The sequence below is a fragment of the Typopeltis vanoorti genome, chromosome 3 (assembly GCF_054136105.1).
Source record: "Typopeltis vanoorti isolate ZY-2024b chromosome 3, IOZ_Tvanoo_1.0, whole genome shotgun sequence".
In the NCBI taxonomy this organism is placed as follows: domain Eukaryota; kingdom Metazoa; phylum Arthropoda; class Arachnida; order Uropygi; family Thelyphonidae; genus Typopeltis; species Typopeltis vanoorti.
Genome location: NC_143551.1, coordinates 109,353,224 through 109,371,371, shown reverse-complemented (window position 1 = coordinate 109,371,371; position 18,148 = coordinate 109,353,224). Strand labels below are relative to the sequence as shown.

The window sequence follows — 18,148 nt, the reverse complement described above, 5'->3', positions numbered from 1 at the left end:
TCAATGTGTCCTTTTCTCCTTTCAGCCTATATACATTTAGTTAAGTTCCTCATATACTATTATTATAGATGCACACTCACAGACCTAATCTGGTGATGTCCTCTATATCTGCCTTTGTGCCATGTCCTATAGCAGCAACTGATGACATATTTTGTCCTGTTTGACTCTCTTTCACACCAGATAGCTTGAAATTTACTGCATCCCATGCTTTGTTATTCTATTGCTCATGCAATTCTTCTGCTCTCAGTAATAATATCAAGTCTCACTAATGCCAGTAACGTTTTCCAAAAAAAGAACCAACAAATACCAAAAACTCATTATTATTTGCTTTTTCTGCCAAAACACATACTTCAGACCTCAATAAAGGTTGAAACCAGTCTTGGTAGTGACTCTTCCTACACGTCTTAAAGGATGTGTATTTTGCATTATGGGATATTAAGGCAATTAATGTGTAGTCAACAGCCTCTATATATAAGTAGCCTAGTCATGACGATACGTCACATGCAAACTTTGCTTACACTTGGATAAAGGATTAAACAAGAATATAATTTCTCGACAAGTTTAATTTAATTACTGTTCAGTAGCATATCCACTTAAGGTTGACACCTCTTGCAATTGGTTATATACACTACTTTATTATTATAATTGCAGTAACTTCCATGGAGTTGGTAGACCCATCATGGGAGGCCCACTTAACTAGTAACATGTTTTTCATATTGAACTTGAAATGATTCACACTTTCTGCATTCACAATGCCCTCTGACAGTGCATTCCATTCACCAACCACTCTTCGTGTAAAAATCTGCTCCTTACACCCATCACCACATATTTACATACAACTGCCAGGAATCCCTTCCTTTTCATCTTACCTTCTACTCTCCTTATAAACCCTGCTGTATTAATCCAATAAAATCCTTTAACTAACTTGAAGGTCTCTATCATGTCACCTCATTTTATCCTATCCTCCAAACTCTACAATCCACATTCCCTTAACTGCTCTCCATAACTATAAATTAAAGATACCAAGAAATTATATTTTTGGTTTAATCCTTTATCCAAGTGTAAGCAAACATAGTTTACACATGAAGTAAACTATGTTTGCTTCATGACTGGGCTTCAATTTATAGTCTAACCAAGTGAAAAAACATTCAACATCTATCTCTGATCCAGAATAGTTTAATAATAAGGTGATACACATTTTCACTACTTGTATATGGGAAATATATGACTTCTACATTACATCAAGCTTGGTATCTCTTCTGGGTCTGGCTCCTCCTGATGAGATCTCAGTAAAGGTTGAAAGTGGTTCTGGGTAGTGGCCCTTCCCACAGTGCATGGATATACATATCCAATAGTATCCCATAATGCAAAATATACTTTGCATTATGGGATACTATGGCAATTGATATTGAGTCATTAGCCTCTATATACAAGTAGCCCAGTCGTGAAGATACTTCACGGGCAAACTATATTTGCTTACACTTGGATAAAGGATTAAACCAAGAATTTAATTTCTTGGCATCTTTAATTTATAGTCTAACCAAGTGAAAAAAAAATATTCAAGCTCTACATAACTAGAGTTCCAATATCACTTTGATCATTAATCTCTGGATCTTCTCTAGTGTTTGCACATTAGGTAAACATGCCTAGTTTTTATTTGCATAAACAAAGTTGAGCACAGTAGTCCATGTATGGACTACTGTGCTCAACTATTGTAGTCTGACCAGTGCCACCTTGTCTCTTCATGTCAATGTACTTCTTATCATAGCAGCAATATGATGATGAGCCATTTTTGCAACACTTGCAATGTGCTCTTGATTGAGAGAATGTAAATTGCAAAGCAATTTACATTCTCTCAATCTGTCCTCATACTCCACATTCCAAAGATCACTGACAACCTTTGTAAATCTTCTCTGGACCCTTTCCAAAATATCCTTGTCACCATGAAAATTGTGCGACTAGATCTGTGCACAAGAATCCATATGAGGCCTGATCATGGCCTTATGCAATGACATCATAACCTCTTTATTTCTGCAGGTCAGGATCATCTGCATCATTGTCATTATCTGATGTGTTGTCTTCACAACTTCTGCAACATGGCCCCTGAATTTCGGGTCCTTGTCCACCACCACTCCCAGATGTCTCATTTTTTCTACCTCCTTTAAAGTTTCCCCACCAAGTGGACACTTTGCATCCCATCATTGCTTACCAAATTTCAAACTTTACACTTTGTCACATTGAACTGATAGTCTGACTTACCTGCCCATTCATGCAATCTGTTCAAGTCATCCTTCAAGGCCATAACATCTGCTTGACTCTTCATTGCTCTCCCCAATTTTACATCATCTGCAAACAACTGCATATCACTAGTTAAAGCCATCCCAATATCATTAACATACAAATTGAACAACATTGGTCCCAAATCTGATCCCTGCAGTACACCACTAGTGACCTTCCTCTTATGGGATACCACATCCCCATATACAACTTTCTTCTACTCATCATACAGCCAGTCACTGATTCAACTCAGAAGTCTGTTATCCAGTCCCATCTGTTTCAGTTTATTTAATAGCTTGTCATGTGGGAGCCTATCAAAAGCTTTTGCAAAATCCACGTACACCACTGTATATGCATCTCCCCTGTCCAAAGTATTTGTCACCTTGTTATAGTACATGTTAGTAAAACATGATCTCCCCTTTACAAACCCATGCTGATAACGATAAAGAATATTGCTTAGAATAAAAGCCAAAAGGCTATGTTTCTGGCAACCCTAATAATAATGAAGGGGATACAAATCCTTTGATGTTTATCTGCCAGTAAGTGAAACTCTAAGAACTAGGACTAAGATCTATGAGTTTCATACCGAAAAACTATCGGCCAATCCAAGTGCAAGTAACCACTTGGTAGTACAACACCAAGGCAACTCGTATCAAAGGTGGAGCAAGCTCCCTCATATCCTTGATATTTTCTCATAATGTAAAAACACAGCCCCTAGGGGATGTAATACTGTAATTACATTATGAGGAGAGGTCACTACCCAGACCAGTTTCAACCTTTTTTGAGGTCTCATCAGTGAGTAGGTAGACCTGGAAGATAACAAGGTTTAAGTGAAAAGAACTTACATACCTTCACTATACGAATACCATAAAGGTGTGCCTGTATATTACAACATAGAATAAAAGCGAAAAGGCTATGTTTCTGGCAACCCTAATAATAATGAATGGGATACAAATCCTAATTACAAATAAACACTATCAAATTTCATATAGTGAAGGTATGTAAGTTCTTTTCACTTAAACCTTGTTATCTTCCAGGTCTACCTACTCACTGATGAGACCTCCAAAAAGGATGAAACTGGTCTGGGTAGTGACCTCTCCTCATAATGTAATTACAGTATTACATCTCCTAGGGGCTGTGTTTTTACATTATGAGAAAATATCAAGGCTAGTGAGGGAGCTTGCTCCACCTTTGATACGAGTTGCCTTGGTGTTGTACTACCAAGTGGTTACTTACACTTGGATTTGCCGATAGTTTTTCGGTATGAAACTCATAGATCTTAGTCGTAGTTCTTAGAGTTTCGCTTACTGGCAGATAAACATCAAAGGATTTGTATCCCCTTCATTAAAGAATATTGCTATTTTCAACCCAATTCTGTATTGTACCTCTCACCAATCTAATTAGTATCTTCACCACAACTCCAGATATAAAGATTGGCCTATAATTTGGAGCCACAGCCCTATCACCACCTTTATGCAGTGGAGCAATTTTTTTGCCCAATTTTGCCACACCAAATGGTCTAGTCTAATTGAAACAAAAACTGATATCAACAAATTTTAATGGTCATCCAAAATATAAATTTCTTTAAATTGCATTCAGCCAGGTCGGAATTATTACTGTCAGTTCAAATCACTTTGCCAATAAAAATATACCAATTTAAACCACATTAAAACCCATACACATTTTCTTGTGTATATTCTGATTCCTAAGATTTATTAAATTTAATCCAGCCAGAGCATAACTATTGCAGTATATAATGTGATATGTTCTATGCCTATTACAAATGGTTTGAATGAAATAAATATTGGAATGGCTTGACAAATATTTATCAGGATTCATAATACCAAATGTAATCATAATCCTCCAGCAGTGTCCTAGAAAATAACTCTTGTGCTTTTATGCATTTCAAAACAAAACACACTTAAACATTAACAAAATTGGGAAAGAAGATATTGGGACTAGAATGACTAATTTTAAAATTCTATATTAAATATATGGATAATAATGAACTTGTCTCTTTTTCATAATTCAAACTGTTAGAACATTTTTGATGACAGTCATATATTGATTTTTTTTCCTTGTGTGTATCAATAATTGTTTTATTGTATTGAATAAATTTTCATGTTCTGGTTGTTATTTTGAAAAACATCAGCTAAAGGCTTTTTTTTGTGAATTCTAAGATAAAAGTGTATTGATTTTTAAATTAATTATTTTATGATACTATACAGATTAATGTTTCTTTAATATCTTTAAATACTTAATTTGTCATTAAACATTAAAGATTTTAACATTACAATCATGAGAAACAAATTTTAATCACTGATCTTAAAAGCATCCCTTGCAATTTTAAAATGATTAGTCAGCTGAAGGACGACGCCCTCCTGACATTGACCCCAATTCCTGGTATTCAGAAGTTGTTGAAAGGTTAAAGAAGGCAGATGAATATAAGTGTCGAGCACAAGGTAGTACAGTTTATGGGGAGCAACTGCCACAAATCTATAGCAAACATGGGGAACTGTGGCATCAGGCTAAAGAAAGAGTTACTCTTACATCGGTTGTACAAACTTCATCACCAAGGTAATTGATTTGAAATAATAGTTTAATATTTTATGATAGAATAGTCCAGTATAATGGTATACTATAGAATAGAACCTCTTTTTAGGAAAATCATTCTCTGTTCATTGATTCACAAAACTGCTTCATGGCTAACTTAACTGATTATAAGTATAATAACATTATGTCTGTGTAGTCACAAGGTTCATTCTGAGAGGTCTGCTGTAATTGCATTTCACCTTTTTATCTGCATTTATCATTGATAATCATACTTTCATTCCATTTTGCAGCAATAGTCTGCAATCTGCAAATCTGTAGTGTATGTCTGTTAGTAAATAGGCAAAAATATCAGCTGTTAAATTTGTGATATTAAGAACTATTATCAAAATAGATCACTAAGTGGGCTGATGTTATGAAAGAATTCTATAAAACGAAACGTTATAACACTACATCTGATCTGATCCCTTGAAATATTTAATATTTCAGACCAGTTTGCATCTGGATAAATTCTTTCATAAATTCAATTAAAGTAGCAGAGTAAAGATCTATTAAAGTAGCAATACTGAATATTATATTTATTATCATCACCCAACCTCTATGGCGTCAAATGACTTGTTGTGGGAGGTACTACTAAGTTTATGTGCATATTTAATCAAACTGTGTCTTAAATTCATTCACTTATTATGTATAATTGCTTTATATTAGTTTTCAAGTTTCTGATTTCAGATCAAATGTTCTGACCATTGATACTGTGATAAAAAAAAAAAATTCATACAATGTTAAAAATTTGAAAAATGATTCCTAGACCAGGTATATTTTTTCAATCAGTTAGTACTAAGGTTTGCATAGTGAATATTTAGTCAAAAGTTGTATTTTAACTCCACTGTATGTGTTGAACATAGCTGCTCCATGAAGTTTTGACAGATGAAATCCTCTGTTTTCAAGTGAATCATTAACTGCTAACTTGGATAAAATCACAAAATCCTTTATTTATTTCAACACATTCTGGTTTTTCCTTCAAAAGAAGTTTTTATTTAAACACATCTGATAATTAAATTTAATTCATCTACTTTTGAAATGTCTTGTATTGTGTCTATAATGAAGAAAAATGCAGCTATATTTACTTCATAACTAATATTTTGTTGAATAGAATTAGATTGGATTTGAATCAATTCATTCTAGATATGTGACTTAGATATTTAACCCTAGACTGCTCATCCTTTTTTAGACATCATCACTGCTCATCTGGGGTATGCTATCACCCTACGACATTTCTTCTTCCCCTCCCTCCCCTCCACTATAGGTAATTGAAATTTATCGTGTTTAGATAGCCCAAGCTATTAAGAGTTTACCTACTACAATATTTCAAAAGGAGAAAAAGGAAGGGAAAATAAAAAATAAAATACAATATTATGTAATTTTAAATTTTTACTGGTATTTACCAAGTGTCATACTTTCTAACAAAAACATAAAAAAAAAATGAATATATCCTAATTTTTCTTGTGCAAATGTGTTCTTAGGTTTCAGTTAAAATGTACATGAAGAAAAAAATACCTTACAATACAAATGACGAACTTGTTTACACAAAACAAACAATGAGTGTCAAAAATTGATGTTTGCTTTAGTAATATATTACACAAAAATAAAACATTTTTCTACCATGTGAATGATTTGTAGTTGGTAAAACTAATAAAAGTTTATAAAAAGACTAAAATTCATCAAAATCAGCTTATAAACTATGTAAAATGTTAATTCTTTCTATCACATTCATCACACGTCTTTCCTGTGATTCGCACACACAAAAATGTCACATACTGAACAACGGACTTTGGTTTTCAGATCCTTGGCTCGGGACAGATCTGACATCTAGCTTGCTTCTTCACTTTTGGTTCTGGAGACCCCTCAGCCTCAGCAGGACCAGCATTGGTGTCTTCATCGCCTTGGATGTTGAGAACTTTCTTTATGATATTCGTAAGTTCTCCAGACAGTGGTGCTGCAAGATTCAAACCCAAATTCTTCAAGTATTGGCGCCTAATCATCTTTTTCTTAGTTGCTGACTGGAGAATTATCTGCGAGTTGATTTCTGCTTGATCCAGCATCCCATAAAAATAATGCAGAGGACATCTTCTGGTTTTGTGGCTTTTTGTGTAGTCGTGAGTCATCTGGTCGAAACTGTCAACGCCACCTTTTGTGTTGTTATAAAAATGTAACTTCTGGTTGCTTAGAGACCTCATCAACTTTCTTTTCACTGTACATTGATAGAAATAGCTGTGGTACCTAACACAAAGTTAACACACACTAATGCTCACCGGGGTAAGCTATCAACCCAACAGTCTTACAGAACGACACATACTTCATGAACTACACTCACTCATTGACTGATGTGGAGAACGATTGTTGATTAGAGTATAGCTGGGTGGGGGAAGCGCTGTGCACATCTGCGACTAATTTGTAGAAGAAAATGGAGTCCCACACATCACCCTGGGGAGCATTGTAGGGCTAATTTGTCCTTTAGATTTTTTCAACAATTCTTGCAGAACCAGATCATATAAACTTAACAGCTCAATTATACATAAGAAATTACCTGAATTAATTTATATATATACTGGTATATATATAAATCCATGATGCCCCTTAAATAGCAAATTGCAAGAGTTAATGTTACACTTATTATTCTGTCTAAAAATTAGTTTCATTCTGAATTTGGATTTCAAGAGTTGCATCTAAGTTTCTGTAAATGTCATGTTCATAAATGACACATAATTTTAAGTGACTATCTGTATTTCAATACTTTTTCTAGGTGATGCCAGTCAGTAAAACATACTATCCAAATCTTTTTAGAAGTTTCATTACTAAATAACCAACAACGTTTGCAGTAACATTTATTTAATTTAGGTGAATAACATAACCAACACATTTTTTATTACTTATTTTAATGGTATTACAATAGCAAACAAAATACCAAATTATAAAAGGATGTTTATTAACTGGCTTATATTTGGCTGGATTTCAAACTAGCATCCTCCAAGCAAAACAGCATGTTGCAATTTACATGTAACAATAAGTAAGTGAAATATTTCAAACTGTAATGGACAAAGGATCTAAAGTCCATTACATTATTGCTATAATCGATTGCGATGTTCTTACATTTGTAGTAATCTGACCCCTAAAACTTCAGGTTTCTGTTCACCATCACTCAAAGATCTTTCACCTCCTTCAAAATGTCCCTACCCTGAATACCAACCTTCCATACCAAATTTCAAAACCTTGCACTTTGTGACATTAAACTGATTGCACTGTTCACTTGATACATAGTCTGTTGAGATCCTCCTCCTCCTCCTAAAAGGCTACAATGTCTGCTCTACTTATTACTGGCAAGCAGCATACCTCTCCAGATAAGCGAGTCTCAATGTCATTAACATACAAGTTAAACAATAATGATCCGAAAACAGATTCCTTTGGCACTCCACTAGTGACTCCTCTTTTGAGATACCATTCCTCCATACACAATCAGGTGATACCTACTTGAAAGCCAATCAATTCTCCAACTCACTAGTCTGTTATCTAATCCCATCTGTTTCAATTCAGTTACCAGATTGTCATGTGGCAGTCTATCCAAGGCCTTTGAAAAATCGAACTATACCACTGTATATGCATCGCCTTTATCCAGTGAATTTGTCATTTTGTAATACGTAAGCAAATTGCTAAAGCATGACCATTCTCCCCCCCCCCCAACTCACCCATGCTGACCATCATAAAGAATACTGCTATTATCAACTCATTCTGAATCCTAATTCACCAGCTTCTCTCTAACAACTTCAGACACACAGATTGCACTATAAGTTGCAGCCTCAGTTTTACCCGCCCCCACCATGAAGTCGTACAATTTCCACCTATTCTTTGGGACTTGCCCTGTTACAAGGCTTATGTCAAACAGGTGTTCCTAAGGTACCATTAATTCACTTGAGCATTCCTTCAAGACATTCAGTAATATATTGTCAAGTACTACTGCCTTATTAACACCAAGTTTACTTAATTCCTCATACACCTCCTGCTCATTCACCAGTCTGTTCTTTGCCATACTCTCTACACTCCAGCTTCACAAGGATGAAATACAGTGATAAATTGCTCATTGAATATTTCTACTATATCCTCTGCATTGGTAACTAATCTTCCAGTGTCATCCACTAGTATCATTCTTCCATAGTTATTTTTTCTTTTACTTGCTACATATCAAAAGAACTCACTAAGATTCTTCTTAGCTTAATTGGCTAATTTCTTCTCTTACTGCACATTTGCTGTCTTTGCCAACTTCCTCCCTAGTAATTATTATAAAAGTTAATTTCTTGGTCTATAATCACTCCTAATTTTGCCCCTCATCCATGATTTCTCTGCACTTGGTGCTTTCTTCATACCCTTATCCATTTTTCCAAAATACCCCAGACTCTATTACCTCCCTGTATTCCAGACCATTCGATTCCTATGCTGACCATCCTCTTACATACAGTCATTACTGCTTTCAGAATCCACTCTCCTTACACTGTCTCCCTGGCCCACCCTGATTTCCTGTTCTCACATTCTCATCTCCTTTCCCATTGGTCTCACCTGGTCCACTCTCCTGTTCACTTATATCATCTTTGTCTTCTGCTGTTACCTTGTTTGTATGACTCCTTATATTTCCTTCCAGCAGTAGCCTTCCCCAATGATGGGGAAGGCTACTGCTTCAAAACCATTCAAATGCAGTCTATCACTCTTACATAGTTCCATCCATCTCTTCAACACATTCACAAACTGCACACCTTTCCTCTTCGAACATTTCTGCTAATATTCCATTAAAGATCTTTGCTTTCTGCCTCAGCTCATCATTGTCATATGTGGGCAATACAGAAACTACGCTTCCTATGACACTGTTGTCTTTCCCACTCCTCAGTAATCTCCTGATATTCTTATTCTTATTATTCAAGAATAAGAATAAGAATTATTCTTATTTTTGAATAAAAATTATTCTCCTCACATTCTCCCTTTCTCCAAATGAAGCATTCATTCAAACCACAAACTCTAATTCCAAGTGTTAAAACTAAGTTCTCAGAGGTTTAGTGTTGCAGGTTTAATGGAGTATTGACAGCACTAAGAAAGAATTAAAAACTAATTTTAATTCTTCCAATATTTCGTCCCAGTCACTGACACATCTTCAGGGAGTACAAATAATACTTATAACACACACAAAGACAACACAATACTCAGTGAAACATGTAGGTGACTTTAAAGTCCTTTCTAGGTGGTGTGCCCTCTGTGGGCATTTGTAAGTACCCTAGGATGTTAACCTGGACTTCTAACGATTATTGTTTCCCAAATTTTGGGAAGTTTTATGCATCCATATTTGCTTAAATTAGGTTGATTTCTGAGTGCAGATTCCCAAGAACAGTCTTTCTGTTTTAAATTTACTATGACAGAGGATGGTGATCTTCTTCCAGAAGATCCTGTGAGTGGTATCCAATACATGGTCTGCAATACCAGATTGATCATGGTCGTGACTGCAGGTGTAAAATTTGTGTACATCTAAATGGATGGCGGATGATCTACCTGTCTGTCCAAAGTAAGCCAACTTGCAGGAACAGGGTACTCCAGGCACTGAGAGAGGAAGGAGCTGATCTTTGGTAAAATGGATAAGGGTAGCAAGCAAGCTTTCAGTGGGGCTTAAAAGCTGTGCAGAGGTTGTACTATTTTGTCAGTTCCTGTTATAAAAAACAGCATCTCCTAATTTTCCTGATATATATATATATATATATATATTTATTTATTTATTTATTTATTTATTTAATCCACACACAAGAGGTACAAGAACCTGTAGCAGATAGGGATTGAGAAAGAAGAAACCTATTGACATTCTTCTTAAATAGCTGTAGGTTGAAATTATTGGGTGGTTGATATTGACCCCCAGGGGTTGATATAACATTGTTAGGGATCGATTCCGGCTCAGGGATCGACAGAAAAATATAAGACATCATTGTACGGATAATATTTAATTCGGTTAACTTGGATTACCTCCATCCTGATTGACAACGCAATTAAGAGTGAATCGTGGAAGCAGTGACATGAATAGGACCTGTAGGATGGAGCAAGGTCATGAAAATAGTTATGGAGGCCAATCATGTAGGCCAAAACGATGTATTTACCAATAAACGGATGTCAGTGGTTCCCACCCGGCGGCGCGGCGGGAGCGAATTGCAACACGTGCGTGGTTGCTTATTTACTTATACTTATACGTATTCGATTCCTGTCTCATTTTTGCGCATCGACATACAAGTGAGCATTAATGTTCTAAAATTCATGAACATATATATTATAATTCAATCGTTATTCATTCACTAACTAAATTTCAATATGTTGAAGAGTTGAGCAGGGCTGGTAGTTTTGTACATCCTATATATACCTATAGGAAGATTGTATTATTGTTATTTTGTTATCTAAATTAAATTTTATATTTTATATATTATTTATCCCTCCTATCAAATATGCAATGTTAAGAAGGACGTCAAAAACAAAAACGTATCCCTTTGACGTTAAGCTAATATAATAATATATACTATATTATACATACAAGCTGTAACTATAAAATAAGCAATCTAAAAACTCACATAAGCATCTTTTTTGCTTGTCCTATTATAATTACGTAATACTAAAATAGAGGGGATCGATAAAAAGTCAAGAAACTCTTGAAGGGGGTCGACGGTCCAAGAAGTTTGACAATCCCTGAGTTAGATGAATGAATGAGGGAAAAGGAGAAGCAGGTTCGATGAGTTTACAGTTATACCATAAAGGGATGTTAGACAGTTACTCTTGTTGTAACAGGCCTAACAGCAAGTGGAGGAATGATGTTTGCCAATTCACTGGAACAGCGACCATGGAAGTACTCGTAGAAGAGACACAGGGCTGAAGAAACACTGTGTCTGTGCGATAGAGGTTGAAGTGAACCTGTGAGGTTCACAAATTGCTGTCCAGAGGAGAGCAATTTGGCTCATCATCTATGTGCCAAATTGCTCTCCTCTGGACAGCATCAAGAATTTTTAAGGTAGTTTTAGGTGCACCACCCCAAATTTGTGAGCAGTATTCTAACGATGGGCAGATTTGGAATTTGTATAGAGCTAATAGCTGAGTGGGTGTAAAATAGCTTTTTGAATGGAAAAAAATGCCTAGTTTTTTTAGAAGCTGAGGAAGCTATTGATGTGATGTGTTTGTACCAAGAGAGAGGTTGGAGGCAAAGTCAATCGAAGGAGAGATAGTTCATCTTGTCTGATGATGTGTGTATTACTAAGGATGAGGGAAGATGGCTAAGATCCTTTTTGTGAGAGAAAAGGCAGGACTGTGTTTTCACTGCATTGAAGGTCACTAGGTTATTCTTGACCCACTGAGGATGGTATGGAGATCAGTGTTTAAGGCACTGGTTGCAGGTGATCTTGATGTAAGGGATGGAGTAGGATGAATGAAGAGTGCTATCTTCGGCAAAGCTGTGGATAGGATTTGTAGTGATTGAGAATAGGTCATTTATGTATAAGAGAACGAGGGTAGGCTAGAGAACAGAGCCCTGAAGCACTCCTGCATTGTTGGCAAAGCTCAAAGAGAGGATCCACCATGACATGCAGCAAATGACTAAGAGGAAGCTGTCTATCCAGTAGTTACAGAGAGTGGCAGATAGACCAAAGGAAAGAAGTTTGCTAGGCAGGCCTTGATGCTGAACATGATTGAAAGCCTTGGAAATATTAAGGACAACAGCTCACATTTCTCCAAACCTTTCCATGGCACATGTCCAGTAGTGAGTAATGTAGGCTAAGATATCAGCCATGAATCTGTGGGCAGAATCCATACTGATTAATTGGTGAGCTCCTAGATAATGAAGAAATTGACCATTGATAACTTTCTCCATTATTTTGGAGAGGATTGAGGTGATGGCAATTGGTCAGTAGTTGGATTGGTAGACTTTTATCTCCCTTTTTTAGAATATATTGGATGTATGTTAGTTTCTGTGAGATGGGATAGGTGCCAGCTGAGTATTGAAGAGATAATAGAGGATGGGTGTTAGCTCTGGAGCACAATGTTTGATTACAGTAGGAGAAATGCCATTGGGACCAGATGACTTTGCAATATTTTGGTTGTCTAATATTCTTCTTATGTCTTTCTGCTGAAAGGCCACAGGAGGCATATGGTGCTCAGTTGCTGGTATGGAAGGAGGTGATTTCCCTTCATTATCTATGCAGGAGTTAGAGGAAAACAGTAAAGTTAGGTCAGCTTTTTCTTTAGGTGCTGTAACAGTGGCTGTTCCATCTGGATAGGTGAGAGGTGGAGCACAGGTGGGCAGAAGTTGTATCCGATGGCTTTTGTAAGGGACCAGAAGGCACAGATACTATTTGGACAAGAGATGAGTTTTCTGCTATTGGCCTTTATAAAGTTGGATTATCTGATTTTCTGTTAGTTAATTTACATTTAGCTGTGAAGTTTGGGTTTTTGATGCAAGCCACCTGTGGTAAGCTGAGTTCCCCCCCCCCCGGACTGCTTTCATACATCTTCTGTGGAACCAGGGCTTGGAAAGGGGACAGGAATTTTAAGTGGCATAAGGGATCAGTGCCTTCATGCCACTGTGGATGATTTATGTAGCTCACTCAGTGCAGGTGTCTGGGTCAAAGAGTGGAAGCAATAGTCATGCAATAGGAAAGAAGTGTAGTAGTTCTGGAGATCATATCACTTTGTAGTGCCAGAGGACACAAAGTTGAGTGTGGTCAGAGGAGAGGCATTCTGTGAGACTTGAAACTTGCACAAGATTGTGTCTGAGAGGAGGGATAACCTCTACAGTGTGTTTGGAAGGAGAACTAGAAAAAAAAAAATCAAGGTATTGGGAAAGTGCAGGGGATTATCGGGAATTCAAGTAGGTAGCTGCACAATTTGCATTAGATCATTGTTTATATTGCAAAAACTTCTGCATCACGTCCAGCTTGATCAGTAGTGTTGAAGAAGGGGAGCCAGTTGGAGTTGTGGACATTTAGGTCACCTAGGATGATGACTGCTGTTTGGATAGATGGATTATAGATGGTCGAGTTTCGTGGAGAGAGAGAGAAAGAGAGGAAGGTGAGGAGGTCTTTGTAGTTTTCAGAGTTTGGAGACCGATAAAAACAGCAGGTGAATGTTACTAAATGGAGCAAGGAAACCTTCAGCCAGAGCAGGTCCAAAGCAGGGGATTCTAAATTTGGCATTTTCTGGCAGGCAATGTCAGAATATATACAATGTCAGAATGGTGCAACCTGGCGAATACCAGATAGCCAGGTTGCACCATTTAAAACAATGCCCTTGAAAAGGAGAAATGCTCGGTTTCTCCCTGATATCTAATGAACTTCTGAAAACATATTCTTCTAATCCCTTGATGATATCTGTATCATAGAAGCTTGATTTTTTCCTGCACTCTGATGGTTTAATACTTGAATGTTTTGGACTATCAACTGTCCCACCAATGTAAATGCAGAGAATTTGGTTGCTGAAGACTGACTGCACTTTGCTGAGGTTCAGCAGCATACAACCATATTCTGGTGACCTGAACATCCATTTTTAGTATTTTAGACTTCCAAGAGTTTAGTTCTTGTTAAGCATGTCTGCTTTGTCTATCTTAAGAAGATTAGCTACAACTTCCAATTAGGCACATTTGGATTGATCTAAAAAGGTTTGGAAGGACTCTAATCAAACATTGGGCCTAAGTGACTTAGGCTGTGGAAAATCCTATATTATTATTATTCAGTTCAATGTTAAGTTATTCTAAATCTCTCTCTCTCTCTCTCTCTTCCATTGGAGAGTTTTGAGAATTGAATATTGTGCAATGTTATTTCAAAGGTATACTGGAGAGAATAATAATAACATTGAATAGTTATAGAATACTCTTTAAAATAGAAAAATAAATAAAAAGGCAAGCAGTTATAAATTTTTAGTATGCCTACTGAAATACTACATTCATTATTTATTTGTTTGTCACCCATCATAGGCATCCTTCATCAGAAGAAAAAAGTTATAGAGACAGATATCGCCATGCTCCATCTCATCGTGCACCATCTGTTATTCCAATTCATAGGAAAGACAAAGAACATGATTCTAAGCCTGAGTAAATATTTTTATTCTTTTTTTGAGAAGAAATAATTAATAGTAAATTTCATGTTAATTATTTTTGATATTTATTTGATTAATTATTTTTGATTTATGATAATTTTCAAATTATCATAAATCAAACATCTGATAATGTGTATAATGCAGCGCCAGTTTATTAGTACACTACTGACAATGTAATCTACTGCTTCATAAGAGACAATAATATATATGTTCATTTCAGGTTATATAAAGCATGTCAGCAGATAATAATAATAATAATAATAATTATTATTATTATTATTAAAAATACATATAATATACATTATACTAAAACCAGAGCTATCCCATACATTAAAGGGTTATCAGAAAAAATAAATACAATTCTACACCATTAAAATCTTAATGCCACTTTTAAACCACCTATAAAATTTTAAAAAATATATTCAACTCCTCTAGGGATCCTCTCCTCCCATTGGCTCACCCTGGGATTTATCATATCCGATACACATGTACTTACCTTATATTGGTGAAAATGGATGTACAATTCCTATTTGTAAAAAAGAACACAAACGAACATTAAATTTAACAATTTTGGTGAATCAGTCCTCTCAGATCACACTCTTAACACCCTACACCAAACTGACTGGAAAAATACATGTTCTTTTCATCATACAAAAACTTGGTATGAACGAAAATTTAAAGAAGCTTGTGAAAATTTTGATTAACCATCCTAATCGTAACAATAATCGTGACATAAAAATCTCAAGAATTTGGATGACACACATTCAGCCCACTTAATTCTTCAAGTTTTTCAGCAAATCTGACTTTAGGACTCTAAGCAATTATTTCAGCTTTTACTGGCCACCATCCATACTGTTTTGTTTTAATTTATATATATACCTATATGAGTAACTTTGTGTGAACATGTTGCTCTCTAGCTTAATTTAGTTTTGTAACAAATAGATAATAATAACAGGACTCTAGTGTTGATGTTATAAGGATTTTTCTCGCCAGATGTCAAGCCGATAGTTTTAATGGTTGACCAGATTGATGTAACTTTAGCATACCATGTAGAATGATGTAGTGCAACTTGTTGTTTTGTATACATGTGTATACTCCAGATGATAACCTTAATGTAAAGGTCTAAATGTCGAGTTTTTATTTTGGTTTATATTAAACTGAAGTTTTACTCTAACACAGTAGTTGTTTCCATTATTTTATCAGTTCTGATCACCATGTAACTATGAAGGAAAGGATCATCTGTATCATCTTCACTGATTCCCTTAATCAATTCCTATATCATTGATGTGCTAATTAAATAGCAGCTACCCAAGTACAGTGTCTTACAGTATGCCACCATTCACCTGCCATCTCCTGGATTCATTCAGTTCCCTCGATATACTAATCTCTGATGTTTGTCAATCAATCACCCTCTTATCCATATGACCAGCTTTATATTCAATCCCATTTGCTCCAGTTTATGTAGCACAATTCCATGTGGTATTGTGGTACATGAATATCAAATGCCTTCTTAAAATGCAGCAGTATCACTGTGTGCGTGCGTGTGTGCGTGCGTGCGTGTGTGGCAATATGCTTTATCCAACTCAAGCATCACTTTATTATAAAAAGTGAGCAGATTACTTGGGCAGCACCCACCCCTCACAAAACCAAGCTCTCCCCATATAGTATCATATTTCTGTCTGCCCATTGCTAGCAGACCTGCATCTAACCACCACTCTACCAATAAATTGTGAAGACTTCACTGAAAAGGAACTAAAAATAGCAACAGATCAAACCAAAGCAGGAAAGTCCCCAGGGATTGATGGAATTAGAGCAGAAGCTTTCAAAAATGCTGGGTATAATACATATTCCAATCTCCTTGCCATAATGAATCAAACTTTAACTACTGGAATAATACCTCAACACTGGAAACAAGGCCTTATTGTCCCTATACCCAAAAAAGACAGTCTCAATAGAATGGATAACTACAGAGGTATTACTTTGCTATCAACCACAGTTAAAATCTACAATAGGATGATACTCAATAGAATAGAACATTACTTAACACCACTTTAAAAAAAAAAAACCAAGCTGGATTTCTAAAAAAACGATGTACAATAGAACAGATACATTGCATCAGAAGAATCATAGAAGGTTCACGTGATAAAAACTTACCACTCATTTTAAAGTACAATAGAACAGATACATTGCATCAGAAATCATAGAAGGTTCATGTGATAAAAACTTACCACTCATTTTAACCTTTATAGACTTCAAAAAAGCCTTTGACTCCATTAATAGAGAAGCAATGTTTAAAATACTCAGCTTCTATGGTCTACCCTCAAAACTCATTTATAATGATTACAATGCTACAGTAATCTTTAAAACAGAAACATCTGAATCATTTCCAGTAACAACAAGAGTCCTTCAAGGTGATGTACTAGCACCTTATTTGTTTTTAATATGCTTGGACTACATCTTCCGGACCACCAACACAGAAGATCTTCATTTTAACATTAAGACATCCACCCACACCATGCAAATAACTGATCTTAGGTTTGCTGACGATGTTGTACTTATTGATACAGAACCAACGAATGCACAAAAACATCTCAGTCTACTAGAGGCACAGGCTAAACTTATTGGTCTGCAGATCAACATCCAAAAGTCCAAAGTATTCTCAATAGGTTGTGAAAACTTTATACTTCATATCAACAATAAACCCTTAGAAAGAGTCAAGGACTTTCAATATCTTGGATCATATATCAGCAATACAGAAAATGATATCAGAAAACGTAAACAGCTGGCTCTAGTCTTCCATAACAAACTCCGTCTCATCTGGAAATAATCATTAGTATCATTAAAGACAAAATTAAGACTATACCATGCAACCAGTAGATCCATCTTCTTGTATGGTTCTCAAACCTGGACAATAAGCACCAAAAAAACTAAAGATCTAATTAACTCCTTTGGAACTACATGTCTCAGATTGATACTTGGATATATCTGGATGGACCACATCACTAACTCTGCTGTGCTAAATCTGGCTAAGCAAGAACCACTTGTTAGTATAGTCAAAAAACTACAACTCAGATGGCTTGGGCATCAACTCAGACATCCTGAAGTCTCACCCTTTTTGGAATCCCTCATCCTGTACAAACCAGAAGATGGCAAATGCAGTAGAGGAAGATCATGC

The 18,148-nt window shown here is 35.9% G+C and overlaps 1 protein-coding gene across 5 annotated transcripts in view; it reads left to right on the top strand.

Moving 5' to 3' along the window:
- Positions 1-18,148, top strand: part of LOC150108461 (uncharacterized) — a 591,316-nt gene that overhangs the window by 360,550 nt on the left and 212,618 nt on the right. For all 5 annotated transcript variants that reach the window (XM_090415866.1, XM_090415867.1, XM_090415862.1 and 2 more), the window contains 2 exons: positions 4,637-4,854; positions 14,852-14,968. In XM_090415866.1, coding sequence (XP_090271992.1) covers positions 4,637-4,854; positions 14,852-14,968 — 335 coding nt within the window. The remainder of the gene's footprint in view (positions 1-4,636; positions 4,855-14,851; positions 14,969-18,148) is intronic.